This window comes from Eleutherodactylus coqui, chromosome 4 (assembly GCF_035609145.1).
Source record: "Eleutherodactylus coqui strain aEleCoq1 chromosome 4, aEleCoq1.hap1, whole genome shotgun sequence".
Classification (NCBI taxonomy): Eukaryota; Metazoa; Chordata; class Amphibia; order Anura; family Eleutherodactylidae; genus Eleutherodactylus; species Eleutherodactylus coqui.
The window spans coordinates 35,402,607-35,421,047 of record NC_089840.1 but is presented as its reverse complement, the minus strand read 5'-3'; the positions used below and the strand labels follow the sequence as shown (position 1 = coordinate 35,421,047).

General features: G+C 48.0%; 1 protein-coding gene across 1 annotated transcript in view; it reads right to left on the bottom strand.

The window, feature by feature from the left end:
* Positions 1-18,441, bottom strand: part of MAN1A2 (mannosidase alpha class 1A member 2) — a 42,761-nt gene that overhangs the window by 6,140 nt on the left and 18,180 nt on the right. The window contains exons 2-6 of the mRNA XM_066599222.1: positions 11,832-12,087; positions 3,906-4,002; positions 2,392-2,510; positions 2,171-2,251; positions 497-591 (exon numbers count right to left, since the gene is read on the bottom strand). Of these exons, the coding sequence (XP_066455319.1) occupies positions 497-591; positions 2,171-2,251; positions 2,392-2,510; positions 3,906-4,002; positions 11,832-12,087 (648 nt within the window). The remainder of the gene's footprint in view (positions 1-496; positions 592-2,170; positions 2,252-2,391; positions 2,511-3,905; positions 4,003-11,831; positions 12,088-18,441) is intronic.

Below are 18,441 nucleotides of genomic sequence, written 5' to 3'. Positions count from 1 at the left end.
TCAATGGTTATCGCCTACCTACAGGATAGGGAATATCTTGCCGATTGTGGGGGTCTCACCACTGACAACCCCACCGATCTCAAGAAAAGGGGATCCTGTGTCCCTCTTTGCCTTTCGCTGCAGGGTCGTTTCATCCCCCACAGTGATGTCAGAACAGAGCACTGTCTGAATATGCACGGTCGGCTCTGCATTCATTTCAATGGTGCTGGCGGAAAAATCTGAGCGCTCACCACTCTGGTATCTCTGGTATTTGCATTGAAAATAATTGGGAGTGCCAGCGCAACCAGCACTCTGTACAGCTATCTCATCAATGCAGGGGTGCAGCGAGACCACCGTGAGGAGGATGGAGATAACGGGACTCCCATCCTTGGGATCGGGGAGGGGGTATCTCAAGAGTCTGATCCCCACTGATCAGCAAATTTTTCCCTATCCCGTGGATAGGGGATAACTTGCGATTTGGTACAATCCCTTTAATGACTAGGTTGTTGTGACTTACCTCTTGAGATTGACCATAGCCCAGGGGATGCCAGTCGGGGTGTTAAATGCTGGGAGCAGTTTATCCGCCAGCATCACGGCCTTGTCCTTAAAAACCTGGAACAAGAACAAACGCAGAAGGGGTAAATAAATATGGAAGAAACTTCCAGCTGTGAGAGACATGGAAAATATTATAACGCAATCCAAGTCCCATGGATCAGAAGTAATAATGATGATACCCCGTCTGGCATCTGCATGTGAAGGGTTAATGTGCGGCACACATGATGACGTCACAGCCACGATCTGCAGCCCGCTCTTCCCCTTTTAGCGGGATGGAATCGACCGCTTACTGAGGAATATAGCGCTCGCCTCCTATGCAGTGAGGTGCTAAAAGCCTCTTAGTATGTGCGTGCAGCCGGCCCGCCATTACCTACACGTGAGGGAGGGAGTAATGGACGCTAGATATTCAGTCAGAGTTAACCCTTGGTTACTTTACAGTAGCCCTGAGGTCAGGGGAGTGTGTGCCTGAGTGGGGGTTCACAGATTGACCCCGTTGGGTTCTGGGGGCTCTAAGCTGACCACCAGGACAGGACATGGATAAGGGTTGTTCCAAGATCTATAGTTATCCTCTATCCACAGAGCAGGGTATAACTTTATGATCCACAGGGGTTCGACTGCTGAGACCCTCACCGATATGGAGAACGGGGGTCCCCGCAGTCCCTGCATGCATGGAGTGCAGGTTGTGCAAACCTGCTGCTGCTAGGTTCATTTTAATGACAGAACTGGAGAGTATGAGTGCTTGGAAATCTCTTGTGCGGTCAGTGAAATGGATAGAGTGGCGGTGCATGTGTGACCTCCCCTGCATTCATGCGGGGACCGTCAGGACCCCCATTCTCGAGATCACTGGAGGTCCCAAGAGTTGGAACCCCAGAATCATAAAGTTAGCCCTTATCCCATAAATGGGGAATAACTTAAAAGCTTGGCAAGTTCGTTACACCTTTACGTTTGTTACACCTGTAGTTCTCAGTCTGACTGTAGCTAAGGGGAATACAATCAATTGTCCCCTGTTATCAGCCATTTCAGGCTGACTATAGGACAAGTTAATAGAATCAAGAGCTATAGACCTTATCTATAGGGTTAGGGGACTTATGGACCATACCTATTCCTGACTGCAGACAACATGCATTCCCTTTAGGGTATGTTCATATGTGGTGGATTTTGCCGCAGATTTAACCCTCTCAATTGAAGAATTGAAATCTGCGATGATTCTGCACCAAGCCATGAGGATTTTCCACTGCAAGAAATCTGCAGCAAAACCCTCGTCACATGTGACCTCACAGTAAAAAAAAAAAAATCATGATTCTGATAAGAGGAAACAATGCTCTAGTGAGTTATTTCAGAACTACCACCACCATCATCATCCTTCGTATATATGGCGGCTCTGAGCCATGTACCATTAAAATACACACTGACCACAGATCCCTCAGGGAGCGCAGACCACTCAGCGATGCTTGCAAACATGTCCGTTCTGATTTACAGGAAGTGGCTGTGGTCGGATGCTCTCACACCAGCGGGTGTAGCAAATTGACCGCATAACCTCACTTACTCCATATACAAAGGTGGTGCAAGTAACACAATCCCAGCAAGAGAAAGAGAAGACACCAGAGAGAGCTAGCGGCTGAGCTGGGGTTCTCACCGGTTGTCCGGACAGGTAGTATGCTGCCAGCAGACCGCCAATAAACCGGATATTCACCTCAAATACGGACACCTCCGCGTTCTGGAAAACAATGAAAGAAATCTATTAACGGATGGGAGCCATGACAAAAAAAAAAAAAAGAGTCACCAGCAGGAGGCGCTGCAGCGTTGTAGACATTAGATCCACACATCCTGGGGTGCTGGCAGCAGCAGGACACTTACCACGCCAAAGTCCAGATTGTTGGCTACCCATTCTTGTCCATCCCGGAATTCATCCAGGAGCCCCATGATGTACAGGGTGTCCAGAGCGTCCACGATGGTGGCTCCCATCTGAGAGTTTCCTGTTGCAATGATAATGAAGGGTTAAATATTAAAGGCCCATTTACACGCAAAGACAATCTTTGAAACGATTGAAAGTATAAGTGATCATTTTGCATAAGGTGTTAATGGACACTAATGTCCATTAACACTTTATCATCTTCATTTGCATGTAAAAGGGCCTCCAGTAGTTTGCAGAGCACAGCATGTGGGCTGGGCTCTGCTCACAGCTGCATTGTTCTCACACGGACTGTCGGCAGAATACAATGTAATCTCCCGACACCCGCTGAGAACACAGCGTGCGGTCTGTGTTATCTCTTTGCGGCTGAGCAATGGATTTTAAGCTCACCTTAAATTCATCCTTTAGCTGAAAAGTGCACGATGGGCGCGTTTACATGCAACGATTATCGCTCATTTGTGGTCGTTTGACCGAATTTTGAGCGATAATCGTTGCGTATAAATGGGCCTTAAGTTAAGTTGTTGATGTTGGTAAGAGACAACCTGCGATGTTGGCAGATAAAGGGATTGGTCTCACCAGGCTGTGCAAATGAGCTTCCCCCAGAGCTGACAATCGGCTTAATGCAACAGGTTCTGAGGAGATGCCCTCACTGTAGTGGTGCATTACCAGATGGTGCCACATGGGCAGTGCAATTTGGCGCGGTGGAGCAGGTCACATGACCTGTATACCATTATGGCCCACTATGTACTAATTTACAAAAGCCCAAACTGCTTATTATATGTAGATTTGTGTAGATCATTCTGATGCATTTGTTACCTCACCATTTTCAAAATCTCTGCTTGCTTTCAGTGGAAGAGAACACTTATGTTTATATCCAAAGGCCCCCAAAAAACCCCCAAAACATCTCTCATAGAAAATACTTTATTCCCATTCGGAGCCATGGTCACAGATTTCTATTCGCATCCAAGACGAAACAGCGCTGCAAGCCGCGCCATTTCATTGTGGAGAACGCTGGAGGGCATAAAGGAAGCTGAACGGATTCCATTACAGCCAAGGAGGTCCCTTTGGGGCCGTTCAAGCCATCATAAGACGGGTTTGTTTCATTGACTCCAATGACAGAACCAAAAAACGGAGTCCACAACGTAGAAGGAGCCCCAAGAGCTTCTTACAATGTATCAGCCTGAAATGACACTCAACTGATACAATGTAACAATCAGGCAGGAGAGATGTGTGTCCTGCTGTGTTTACCACACGGAGGGCTGTCCAGACTGATACACAGTAACAAACCCTCAGCTGTGTGAGCAGCATGCTGTTAGCCTCTCAATATAAACAGACACACATGACTACATCGTCTCCTCCTCTGAAGAGTGTTTGGCCTCCACCATGTCACATGATGGGGTCAACAACATTACCCAGAATCCCCAGCTGTGTGAACGGTGTGATAATGAGCACAACTCACCGAAGATATTAGTGGAGTGTCCCTTCCTGGCGATGGGCTTGAGCTCGTTGTGTCCCCAGCCGTACTGCCTGTAGTTATCCCAGGCGTGCTTCATCATCTGGGGACAGAAGACATCACCATTATAATTATATCACACGATGACCCCCCAGGGCCACATCCGTCATCACACGGCGCCCCCACACGCTATATCGTCATCATACAACACCCCCCCCCCGTGCTATATTGTCATCATACAGCGCCCCCCACTGCGCTATATCGTCATCATACAACTCCCCCCTGCACTATATTGTTATCATACAGCGCCCCCACTGTGCTATATCGTCATCATACAGCGCCACCACTGCGCTATATCGTCATCATACAGCGCCCCCACTGCGCTATATCGTCATCATACAGCGCCCCCACTGCGCTATATCGTCATCATACAGCGCCCCCACTGCGCTATATCGTCATCATACAGCGCCCCCACTGCGCTATATCGTCATCATACAGCGCCCCCACTGCGCTATATCGTCATCATACAGCGCCCCCACTGCGCTATATCGTCATCATACAGCACCTCCACTGCGCTATATCGTCATCATACAGCACCCCCACTGCGCTACATCGTCATCATACAGCACCTCCACTGCGCTATATCGTCATCATACAGCGCCACCCTGTGCTGTGATATCCTATAATGACAATGTACATTGATCTAGGAGTGATCAGTCTCTCCTCCTCGCCCGTTATCATACACATTACGTGGAGCGGCCACTGACAGGTTATCCGCTCTGTAGATTACGCGGTCCTGTCAGCTCCCTGCCTTCTCTGCTGCTGGCAGCCCCCTCCTCACATGCATCTAATGGCCAGCAGCTGGCAGCAGCAGCGCAGACCTCCCGCCGAGCCTGAAGCCTCATTAAAAGGGGAAAAAAAAAAAAAAAAGCTTATAATTGCCATAAGACAGAGCCGTGAGCCACTGGCACGGATGATGCTGGACGGCCACAGGGGGCAGCAGGGAGAGATGGCGGCGAATCACTGGAGCAACTCCGCAGCATTCCCTTCAGAAGCCAAGAAATTATTCTAAAAACCTCACCGCAGAGTCCACAAGTCGTACCGGTGGAGGGTGCCTCCAGCTTCCTACTAGTCTTCCAATAAGCCCTTCATACCTCCCTCTTTAAGTGTCATTCTATTCATGAGCCTGGAAGCAGAGCAGCCACCAAATAGGAGCTCAGCGCTGACCGTCACGGTGTGGCTTAACGCACTTGTGCATCCCGGTCGTATCAGGAAACTTTCTAATAGGCTGTGTGCTTCTATTCCTCACAATTTTCAAGATCTCTGCTTACTGCCAGTGAATAGAAACTTTAAACTCCCTTCCCTCCCCGTGAGCTACTATTACATTGTGACAACTAAGCACTTAATGCTAGTTGTTGTGTAGCCTGTCGTAGTGACGCTGTGGGCATAGAAGCTATGCCGTCTAAGCTGACACCCTGCTCTAACAGCCATGAGTTCCTTTCCTGCTGTTTAACCACTTAGATGCTCCAGGCAACGGTGATCACGGCATTTAAGTGGTTAGACAGATGGGTGCTGATGAGTAGCCATGTCAGCCAGGGGCCCAACAACCATCCCAGGTCTGCCATGGGCGTGAGCCTATCATGCTGAGCCTAAAGGTACTTCTACACAGAGCGACTATCATTCAGGGAGTCACTGAAGCGCGCGAACAGCGAGCTCATGGTCTGTTAGTGGTTTGCCGACATGCTGTACACAGAGGGGGTCTCCATGCTGATTCGGTCACAAGTCATTCAGAGCCGAACAACAGACTTCACAGGAGGCAATTTTTGCTCAACCACCAACTATTTTTGGTAAGCTGAAAGGAAACGACTAGCGAGCGAATTATCACTGGAAACCTTGTTGTTGGCCTCATTTACACTGAAAGACTGCTGTTTGAATTCGGCCAACAGTCACGCTGTGTAAAAGGTACCTTAAAGGGGATGTTTGCGTCCTTGGTTCTGTATAAAATCCACTCCCCAAGCAGTAACATAACAGACTTCTACTTACCTCTCCCGTGCCGCTGCGGGTCTCCTATCTGACATCACATTTATAGGCCGCCCCCTGCCTGTTTACGGATCATCACAGGCTCTGTAGCCAATAGCAGAGCTCAGCGATGTAGTGCTAAGCTGTTATTGGCTGCAGCACCTGTGAGGTCCCGTAAACTGGGCGGGACTGCAGCGGGTAAACAAACAAGCAGCTGAGGAACTTCGTAGAAGATTGACAATCCCGCTGTTTTTCATTTGTACCACAGTACAGTGGCATGGGTCAAGAGGGGTGTCGTCTCTTCTTAAGGAGAGCACCCAAGAAGTGTGTGGAGACCCCTGGGGGAGGGGGGCCGAGGGATGGCATAGTCTCTGCCCAAGGAGAGCACCCAGAAGGGGTGTGAGAAGATCCCTGGGAGGTGAGTGAGGAGACTTATAAGGCCATGCATGCTCCTCTGGGTAATTTATGCAAATAAGCAAGATGGTACACTGGGAAGCGTGATATCGGGCAGAGCTTCTTTGCTCGATAACCCACTCGTCCGTGTGAATGTAACTAACCCAATGCAGACAGGCCCACAGACTTCCCCGTCCTAAAACAACACCTTTGTTGTCAAGTCGTTGGATGAAGGGATCAGCCTCTCGCCTACTGAAGATTCTGGACGATCCGGCCAGCGCCATGACAAGTCGCGAAGTCTCACAAACAAGCTCCTTCCTAAGTGCCAAATCTGCTGAGACATTATGGAACACGCAGAATTCGGAAACACTGGAGCCCTTTTCCCGCCACATGTGGCACTTCTGTTGTGTTTATAGGTATAACCAATTATACCGTAACTCCTTTATTTATCCATCAACGTCGTTGTATGAGGGCTTGTTTTTTGTGAGTTGAGTTGTATTTTTTAATGGTGCCATATAATGTACTGAAAAACTTTAAAAAAAAAAAACAAAAAAAACTAAGTGGATAAAAATGGAAAAAAAACACGACATTCCGCCATCTTTCGGTGCGTCTTGTTTCTACGGCACACAAACTGCAACAAAAACAGCCTGATAACTTTATTCTGTGGGTCAGTACGATTACTACGATACCAAACATATAGTTGTTTTTTTTTTGCTGCACTACTTAGAAAATAATTTTAAAAAATGAAATATCTTAAAAAAAATATGTCTCCATCTTCTGCGCACCATAATGTTTTATGTTTCAGTCGACATAGCTGTGCGAGGGCTCATTTCTTGCGGGACGTCCTGTTGCTTCCGTTGGTACCATTTTTGAATAAATACGACTTTTTGATCGCTTTTTATTAGATTTTTTTCTCGGCAACATGGTGACCAAAAAAAAAGCGCAATTCTGGCGTTCTGTATTTTTTTTCCGGACGATGTTCACTGTGCGGGATAAATAATGCTTTGCTTTGATAGACTGCACTATTAAGGATGCAGCGATACCAAATATGTATTTTTGTTTTATCATTTAGAATTTTTTAATTGTAAAAATGGCAAAAGGTTTTTTTTTTATACGATAACTTAAAAAAAAATAAAAAATTAAAACTTTATTGTTCTTATTTTTACATTTTAGTCCCCTAGGGGACCACAACTAGTGATGCTTTGATCGCTCCTGCAGTATGATGTAATGCTACATCATACTGCATTCTAACAGGCAGTCTATCAAGCCACCCCATGGGGATGGCTTGATAGGCATTCTGCCATGACAGCCCTGGGGCCTTTCAGAAGGACCCCGGCTGCCACGACAACCGCACGGCTCTCCTGATTTCATCGCGGGGGGCCGTACCGGACCCCCCGAACATCGGGGGATTTAAATGCCGCCGTCAGATTTGACAGCGGCATTTAAAGGGTTAACAGCCCCAATCGGCTGCGTTGCTTGTCGGGGCTGTTGCCCGAGGGTGTCAGCTGTAAGAAACCATGATGCATGGAGGGAGAGCGCAGCTCAATACACACGTCTTGCAACAGCAGAACGTAAAAACACGATAGGGTGGTCACTAAGGGGTTGAAGGGCTCCACAGCGCCCCCCCCCCCTCCCCAAAATGGAGGAAAAAAGATTAAGAAGTTATCCCCGGATACTTTTTGTGCACCAGAGACACATCGTATCAGAGGATGCCTTCCAGATAAAACATCCCAAATACCCCACAAGCTTTCAGACCCATTTCGCTACTAAAATCGAGAGGAGTTCTAATGATGATGAAAACTTCTGTAGCATTTCAGCTTATTCAAGAGAAAAACAGCTCCAGAAAGCAGATATGTTACATTATATGGTTTATAGATCAGACTATTAAGGGGGTTTTATGCATAAAATCCTACATATTCCTTCAAAATGTAAACAAGGTGAATTATTCTCTGCGTCAATTTCAATGGGGTCTCAAATAGCGCTGACACCGCCTCCAATAGGCCCAATTCTAAGGTGACGCGGGGTGGAAGGAAGAACTTTTCAATGTTCAGCTACTACTAGACTGCTCATAACAGTTACTCCAGGATTGCCATGTTCATACTAAGTAGAAATGTACTATTGCTTTCTCAAGAATCAACAATTTAGGGGATCGCCCGGCCAGATCCTACGGCGGTCGCCCGGCCAGATCCTACGGCGGTCGCCCGGCCAGATCCTACGGCGGTCGCCCGGCCAGATCCTACGGCGGTCGCCCGGCCAGATCCTACGGCGGTCGCCCGGCCAGATCCTACGGCGGTCGCCTGGCCAGATCCTACGGCGGTCGCCTGGCCAGATCATTTTTTTTAAAATTCGTAACTCCTTTATTTACCCATCGCCGTCGCTGTATGAGGACTTGTTTTTTGCAGGTTGAGTTGTGTTTTTCAATGGTGCTATTTAATGTACAATATAATGTACTGAAAAACTTAAAAAAGTTCTAAGTGGAGTAAAATGAAAAAAATAAAAAGAAATTCTGCCATCTTTTGGTGCGCAATAATTCGTTTTTTAAAATTATTTTCTGCCGCCATCTTCGGCGCGCAACAACTTTTTTATTTTTGCACCAACATAGTTGTGCAAGGGCTCATTTCTTGCGGGATGGCCTGTACTTTGCATTAGTTCCATTTTGGAATACATACAACTCTTTGATCGCTTTTTATTGCATTTTTTCTTGGAGACAGAATGACCAAGAAAGCGCATTTTTGGCGTTCTTAATTTTTTATTTTTTTTTCGGACGCTGTTCACCGTGTGGGGTAAATAATGCGTTACTTTTATAGATCTGACTTTTACGGACGCAGCGATACTAAACATGTATTTTTGTTTTAGGATTTTGATCCTTTTATTTAGTCTAACCAATGACCTGTAAAAACACAGTACATTAATTACAACTTACTGGTGGATGATCCGCAGTGTTTCCGCCACGTGGAAACATAACCTTTATGTTACATAAACCTATCCTTATCAGTGTTCAGTCAGCATGCGGTGTGTACCATATATGTTACATAAGCCTACCTTTATAGTGTTGTCAGCACGTGGTGTGTACCCTATATGTTACATAAACCTACCCTTATAGTGGTCAGTCAGGATGTGGTGTGCAATAGTGATTGGAAAATAGTTGCACAATCACTTTTATTATTCTTTTTATTAAACAGGTTAATGGCGAGCCGACTGGATTAATTTTATCGGCAGATTCCAAAAAAAACAATACAACAATTGGATGACATTATTCCCCATAACTGGAAAACCTTACGTGGCAGAAAAAAAAACGGATATCAGATTTGAATTTAGCGCACTAAAGTTACTAGAAGCGCCAATCTGTTTATCTGTTATAAAAAATTGTGTTGCTCGGTGTTATTTATCATCACAGGTGGAACACAGGAGTCATTTGGAGATGGATTTGAAGGACTATTTTCCTCATCATGCACCCCCGATAAGAACCCTCATGTCCAGGAAGCACACGAGAGGCGCTTGTATTAGAGCATGCCACCATGCGAAATAAAGACGAAAACCTTAAAGGAATTGCTTGAAACACAAAACAAACAGCAGCGGCCGACTCAGCAGGCAGAAACGCTCTCAATGTAGACAGACTTCCAAGCCACCTACTTGGCTTCTCGCCCCAAACATCTTAAATTAAATCGCGGATTCCAAATTTAATTGGCAAAAATAAAAGGAAGAAAGTACGAACCCCATAGAAATAGGAAATAGCTTTCGGGATGATGATCCGGCCTTGTATAACGTAAATGACGCCTCTACGTTCCCAACACAACAGATTCCAAAAAGATTCTATACAATATTAATCTCCTTCCTCTCCGAATCGCAGAGAGAAGGTCGCGACTCCCCAATGTGCTCAAACACATCAACACCTGCCAACAGGTGAGTCGCCGGGCCCGGCTGGCCTTAGAGTCATTACAAGGCTTTCCCCCACTTGTACAAGGCCGCCCGGCCATCGGTTACAGAGGGCTCCTTTCCTAGACTAAACCAACAAGCCTTCATAGTCTTCCTAAACCGCGGAAACAACCAGAAGCCCCCGGAGTTTTCAGCCTCTTATATTCTTAAATACGGATATCAAAAACATTTGGGGAACTTTCTTACCAACTTTGATTAACCCCTTAAGGAAGCAGCTTTTTTTTCTTCCCCCAGCAGACATGCATGAAGAAATACTTGTATGTAATACATCTACACGCCATATATGGAGCGGCGGGACGTCCCGCTGTCGGGGCACACGAGGAGGGGCTGCATTTTCCTACTTCTGTAGACTCTCGCGCTTCTATTAAGTCCCTTTCACGCGACCGGATGCATAAACGCTGCGTTTTTATTGCGTATTTTTGCGCAGTAAAGACGCAGACAAGCAAGCTGATGATTCCCCCCCCCCTCCCGGTGGCGCAGCCGCCTGCGTAAAAAACAGCAATGTGCATGCAATTGTGTATTTACTGCATTTTTAACGCACCCCATTCATTTTAATGGGCGATTTATGCATAAAATATGCAAAATCTGTAGTGTGAGAAGCCCCAATAAAAGCATATGGAGGTTCAGAGCTGCGCAATATGCAGCAAAAAAACGCTGGTGTGCGAGAGGCCGTGGTGGTTGATAATATCAGTTTGTACTTTTCCCCTCTTTCCTGGTACTGGTTATCCATCTACCCATTTATCTTACTTAATTGTTAAACCAAATAGTTATTTTTATTGCATCACCTAATTAATGTACGATACGGGTTATATGACTGTTGGAAGGTTATGCCGTATCTGATCGCCTGTTATCGCGCACATTCTGCTCTGCTGCGTTATAATAATGAAAAATAAAGATTAAGACAAAAATACAGAGTTTGTACCAAGATTACACGTTAGCCCCTGTATACAGGATAGGGAATAACTTGCTGATGGGTGGGGGTCTCACTGCCAAGACCCCCAGTGATCTCCAGAACAGGTGCCCCATGTTCCACTCCGTCTATCACTGCGGGGGTCGTCTCTCCCTCCACAGTGATGTCAGAATGAATGCAGCACTTGCCGAGCATGTGGGGTCGGTCCTCCATTCATTTCAATGGGGCTGATGGAAGCACCGGGGCTGGCCGCTCCGCTATCCCTGCAGTCCCATAGAAAGTGAAGGGCGCGCTGGTCGCACGAACGCTCCAGTCTCCTCCTCGCTGCGGGAGGAGCAGTAACCCCGCAGTGAGGAGGACAGGAGACACAGGACCTCAGTTTTCGGGTATGGTGGGGCAATTTCAGCAGTTAGACCCAAACAATCAGCAAGTCATTCGCCATCATGTGTAATCTTGGTACAACCCCATTTAAATTTTCCAAAAAAAATAAAGAATGAGCTGGGATCTGATTGGCTGCCATGGGAACTACCTCACTTTTCCTTTGCACCAGTTTTGATATACTCCCTCCAAAGTTTGTTGCAAAACCTTTCATTATACAGCGATGAAAGTGTATTTTCAGGCACTTCCCGTAGGTTGAGTGGACAGGCAGAGCTGTCATGTTCCCCATTTCTCACCTCTTTGATCTTCTCACGTTTCTCTCGGATGTCGGGGTCCCCGGGGTCTCCATTCTTGAGTTCGGTCAGGTTGGGCACCGGGGCGAGAGGCACAGGCGGGTTCTCCTTCTTCTTCAGCTCCTCCAGCAGCTTGCTCTTCTCTGTCTGGATCTCGGCCCTGATTTCGTCTCGGGACTTCTTGAGCTTCTCCTTGGCTTCCTCTAGGGCTCGCTCATGGTCCGCTCGGATCTTGTTCCTCAGCTGCTCCTCCTCCTCCCTGCAAAAACAAGAACGACGTCAGAAATGCTAACATGTCAGGAAAACCACGTAATATAAGGCGCAACATAGAAACCCCACGTGTGACCCCGACCTGTCCAGAGCGACCCACCACCTCTGTGATACGAGGCATTTCCTTAGGGGATCACCAGTCTTATGTACACAGGTGAGCCCCGTTGGACGATTATCGTCCAAATTTGCTACTTCCAGCAAGAATTTGGGCGATAATCACCCCGTGTACAGGAACATTTAGTCCTTTGACGAGACTTGAAGATGCGATCTATTGAAATTGCTAGAATAGTACACTGCATTACTTAGGTAATGCATTCTACTATGCCTATAACAGCAGCCTATTAGACTCTGCCGGAGGCGGAGTTCACAAATGGCACAATTAAAAACCGCATGTTCCTTAGAAAATGAATGCGGTTTTAGGATGTGGTTTTTAATGGCGGCCGAGAACCGCAACAAAAAAACGCCACGTCTGAACACGGCTTTACATGGCAGACATGTATTGCAAGCAGCCCCCTCCCTATCATCTGCTTACATGCTGCATTTGCTATGGATTGTGGCATGTAAGGGGTTAAGCGCTGAGGTTTCTCCACTACTGGCTGTTAGAGCAGGAGCCTGGCTGTCAGTAGTCAGCCAAGTCACCGCCCTAGAAAGATGTATGTGTGGGGTTAAAGCCCATTAGTGAGGTCAGTAAAGACATAATGGCCATCACTAAGGGGTTAGTCATTGCAGAAGGAGGTTGTCGTCTAACAGGCTGTATTCTGACTGATCGCTTGTTAAGATCTCTGCTTGCTGTTAGCATATTGGAACATTTAGTTCCGATACATCGACAGGTAAAGAATCCATCCTGACAGCAAAGGTGCATTTACATCTCGCATACGAATGCCACGTCACAGGCGTACAAGAGCGTACGTCGCCTCCAGCGTCCCATTGTGAATGGTATACAGATCACATGGTATACCTCTGTATGGAGTCAGAGTATAAAAGGCCGATGCATACCGGCATAGCACCTGTCACCCGTTGGGTCGCTGGGCCCTATAGATAGGTTTGGTGTCGAATGTACTGTACTAAATCGCAGTCTAAGGACTTGTTATAAATGGATCCAATCGGAATATAAAGGTGAAGATGAGATTCTGAATGTTCCTATTCACTGACCGCAAGCAGAGAAGGGGCGTCACAATGATTATGCTTTGATATATGGAGGACAATGTATCCGAGCAGCAGGTGGTGGATAAACCTCTAATCTCCAATCACGAGCGCCCAGGACCCCGGGAAAACATGGCCGCCCACGTGTGCCGCACACAGACCCCCCCTTCCCGCGGAGCAGTAATGGGATGGAAGAGTTATGTAACGCTTCATAAGCAGAAGAGCTGACGAGCTTCACGGACGTCCTAATGTCACGGAGTACGGTCCAGCATCTCTGCGAGGGAGGCGCGAGGTCCTGCTGCGCCTCATACCCCCGGACACCGGCACTTACAGGAATACTTCACCAAGTAAAAGCTGCTTCACTGGAGGAGAATAATCCCTGGGACCCCGCCGGTGACAGAAGCACATCAGCGGGCGCCGCAGATTATTTCTTGACGTCCGCTAATCAGAAGCCAGAGCAAACTAGGCTGTAATGGTGGTTCATACTCCAGTTACATCCAAAGCTGCGAAGAATCGGGCTGCATAATCCACTCACATCCAGAACTGCCGAGAAACGGGTCGCATACTCCACACGCAACCAGAGCTGCAGAGAAATGGGTCGCATTCTCCACACGCAACCAGAGCTGCAGAGAAATGGGTCGCATACTCCACACGCAACCAGAGCTGCAGAGAAATGGGTCCCATACTCCACACGCAACCAGAGCTGCAGAGAAATGGGTCCCATACTCCACACGCAACCAGAGCTGCAGAGAAATGGGTCCCATACTCCACACGCAACCAGAGCTGCAGAGAAATGGGTCCCATACTCCACACGCAACCAGAGCTGCAGAGAAATGGGTCACATACTCCACTCACATCAAGAGCAGCTGAGAAACACATTACATGCTCCCCCCTCACATCCAGAGCTGCATTCATAGTTTTGCAGTTTAGTGCTCATCTTCCTGCTTGGGGTCTGAATAGTCTTAAGGAGGCGACTGCTGCAGTGCATAGTGCAAGTGACATCCAGAGCTGCTAAGAAGCACGTAATATACTCTAGTCACATCCAGAGCTGCAATCACAATTCGACAGGCCAGCTGCACAAGGGCGATCTGGATTCCGCATGCAGGAGCCCGCAGTGGAATCTGGCTCTGACCGCGCACATCTTCCGTTTCTCTGTATTGTCAGTGACCACATCCGCTCGCCGACGGTTTTGCGCAGTACAGATTTTTTTTAAATATTAGTTTTTCCCGTGCCGTCGCTAGGAAAATACAAATATCAATTGCGGATGGGCTGCGGGTCGGACGGCTTCCATTGACTTCCGCTCACTCGCAGAAATCGCAACCGCTATTCGCTCATCTGAGTGGACATGCAAACTTTCCATTTTTTAAATGGCTGCGGAATATCACGGATCGTCGCCGCGGGTGACGATTGCGGATTCCACAATTCAAATCCAGTCGTGTGCAGCCGGTACTCTAAGGACCTCAACAGTTGTACAGAGGTGGCTCTGCTACAGTGCACTCAAAGTCACATCTAGAGCTGCTGAGAAACACATACTCCACTCACAACCAGAGCTGCTGAGAAACAGATAATAGACTCTAGTCACATCCAGAGCTGCAGTTACAATTCTCCAGTTTACTCTAAGGACCTCACATCTCCTTAGGGATTCAACAGTTGTACAGAGGTGGCTCTGCTCCAGTGAATTATCAAAGTTACATCCGGAGCTGCTTACTCCACTTACATCCAGAGCTGCATTCACAATTCTGCAGGTTAGCTCCCTGGACTTCACATGGGGGTTCCACATCTGTACACAGCATGCTCTACTGCAGTGCATTGTGGGAGGTGTGCCCCCCAGCCACTGCACTGATGAAGGAAGTAACTCCAAGGTGAGGTCTACCAGCACAGTGCTGATGGGTCTTGAGTGTCAGGAAACAGAATTGTGAGCGCAGCTCCGGATGAGACTGGAGTACGACGGTGGAGATGCGTCTTACAGAGATTCTGCAGTGGCTAGTGGGATCCTCTAAATATAGTCCAGGGGCCCGACTGGCTCCGAGGAGTGGAGGGATACGATGTGACGGTAATTGGCGGACGCCTGTAATTAGTCGTGAAGAAGTCCAATGCCCTGCGGCTCGGAAACACTTCTCATTAAGTGGAAAACGTGCGAATGGAGTGACAATTCCCGCGTGCGGCCGGCTGGGGCGGACAGAGTGCGAGTCGGACAAAAGCATTAAGTCGTCACGTGAAGACGTTAGCGAGAGGCAAGAAACCTTTTAGAAATGGTGGAGGAAGAGCAAAGAAAAGTCCCCGAGACCGTAAAGCTTGAGGATTACCGACACTGATACACTGTAACAAACCCCCAGCTGTGTGAGCAGGACTAGGAAAGGACCGTGTTAAAGACCTAGACTATGAGGCCGGGCTCACACGAGCGGATGCTCACCGCGTATCACATGTAATACACAGTAACAACATCCCGTGAAGTTTAACTGCACCGCTCACAGGATGCGCATGCGGAAAAAAATGGCGGCCCATCCTATCAATGCGGATTGGTGTATGCGTCAGCGCACGGCTAATTACGCCGAGTCCGGACCAATGCTGAGAAGGCTTCAATGCCAAAGAGCCAACTAAAGAAGATGCACCATACAAGGGCAGCCCTGGGACTGCTCCGCCTGTGTGTCAGTCTTCACTGTAATTCTGGCATTCTATTCATGCCCCAGAAAGCAGAGAATAAACCTAGCTGTAGTCCCTTCTTATAATCAGCGGGGGGCTTCCAGCTCACAATATAATGAAGGCCGGGATCTACAGGGTGTCATGGGGACAAGTCCATTATTGTGGCTCCTGGCAGCGGCGGTATGTACCACGCCTGACCCGCCAGGGACTAACTGAATGGTAATGTAGAGCCGAGAACACAAACCAGGAGCTGCGCCCCTCGCTTATCACCATGCCACAGATACTGCCCGGGGTGGGCACCCTAGGAGTGCGGAAATGTACCCATCCCGCCAAACATCCAGGTGAGCGGTGGTCATCAGTCACATGACTTCATGGCCCATAGTAGGGATCGCTGCTGTAAAGTATTAACCCCTTCCTGTTCCCGCAGATATTTATCCTGCTGATACTTTAAACACAATTTAATTTTAGACAAAAGAACCCGGAGTAACTGCAGGAACATCGATACTACCGTGCGCAGAAGTAATGGCGCCCTCCCCGTGAGTCTGAGGAATGGCGCCCCTGCCCGTGTGTCTGAGGAGTGGCGCCCCTGCCCGTATGTATAAGAAATGGCGCCCTGCTCGTGTGGCTGAGGAATGGCGCCCTGCCCGTATGTATAAGGAATGGCGCCCTGCCCGTATGTATAAGGAATGGCGCCCTGCCCGTATGTATAAGGAATGGCGCCCTGCCCGTATGTCTGAGGAATGGCGCCCTGCCCGTATGTATAAGGAATGGCGCCCTGCCCGTATGTCTGAGGAATGGCGCCCTGCCCGTATGTCTGAGGAATGGCGCCCTGCCCGTATGTCTGAGGAATGGCGCCCTGCCCGTATGTCTGAGGAATGGCGCCCTGCCCGTATGTCTGAGGAATGGCGCCCTCCCCCTGTTTATAAGGAATGGCGCCTTCCTTCACCTTTGGACTCCATATTTACAACCAAACGTTCCCTACAATATGACCTTGGTCTTCTATGTTGAGTGTTTTCTCCAGTTACGCCTCAGGAACTCAGCAATATTATGGCTATTTAATAGCGGGAGAGAATACCTCCGCCATAAGGTGCCATACAGAGACCTTCACCCTATTATGGTTCCGTAGTAGCAGGAGAGAATAACTCCGCCATATGGTGATATACAGAGACCTTCACCGTATTATGGCTCAGTAGTAGCAGGAGAGAATACCTCCGCCATAAGGTGCCATACAAAGACATTCCACCGTATTATGGTTCCGTAGTAGCAGGACAGAATACCTTCGCCATATGGTGATATACAGAGACCTTCACCGTATTATGGCTCAGTAGTAGCAGGAGAGAATACCTCCGCCATAAGGTGCCATGCAGAAACCTTCACCGTATTATGGCTCCGTAGTAGCATGAGAGAATACCTCTGCCATAAGGTGCCATACAGAGACATTCCACCGTATTATGGTTCCGTAGTAGCAGGAGAGAATACCTCCGCCATAAGGTGCCATACAGAAACCTTCACCGTATTATGGTTCCGTAGTAGCAGGAGAGAATACCTCCACCATAAGGTGCCATACAGAGACATTCCACCGTATTATGGTTCCGTAGTAGCAGGAGAGAATACCTCCGCCATAAGGTGCCATACAGAGACATTCACCGCATTATGGTTTCATAGTAGTAGGAGAGAATACCTCTGCCATAAGGTGCCATACAGAGACATTCCACCGTATTATGGTTCCGTAGTAGCAGGAGAGAATACCTCCGCCATAAGGTGCCATACAGAGACATTCACAGCATTATGGTTTCATAGTAGCAGGAGAGAATACCTGCGCCATAAGGTGCCATACAGAGACATTCACCGCATTATGGTTTCATAGTAGCAGGAGAGAATACCTCCGCCATAAGGTGCCATACAGAGACCTTCACCGTATTATGGCTCCGTAGTAGCAGGAGAGAATACCTCCGCCATAAGGTGCCATACAGAGACCTTCACCGTATTATGGTTCCGTAGTAGCAGGAGAGAATACCTGCGCCATAAGGTGCCATACAGAGACATTCCACCGTATTATGGCTACGTAGTAGCAGGAGAGAATACCTCCGCCGTAAGGTGCCATACAGAGACCTTCACCGTATTATGGTTCCATAGTAGCAGGAGAGAATACCTCCGCCATAAGGTGCCATACAGAGACATTCCACCGTATTATGGCTCCGTAGTAGCATGAGAGAATACCTCCGCCATAAGGTGCCATACAGAGACCTTCACCGTATTATGGCTCAGTAGTAGCAGGAGAGAATACCTCCGCCATAAGGTGCCATACAGAAACCTTCACCGTATTATGGCTCCATAGTAGCAGGAAAGAATACCTCCGCCATAAGGTGCCATACAGAGACCTTCACCGTATTATGGCTCAGTAGTAGCAGGAGATAATACCTCCGCCATAAGGTGCCATACAGAGACCATCACCGTATTATGGTTCTGTAGTAGCAGGAGATAATACCTCCGCCATAAGGTGCCATACAGAGACCTTCACCGTATTATGGTTCTGTAGTAGCAGGAGATAATACCT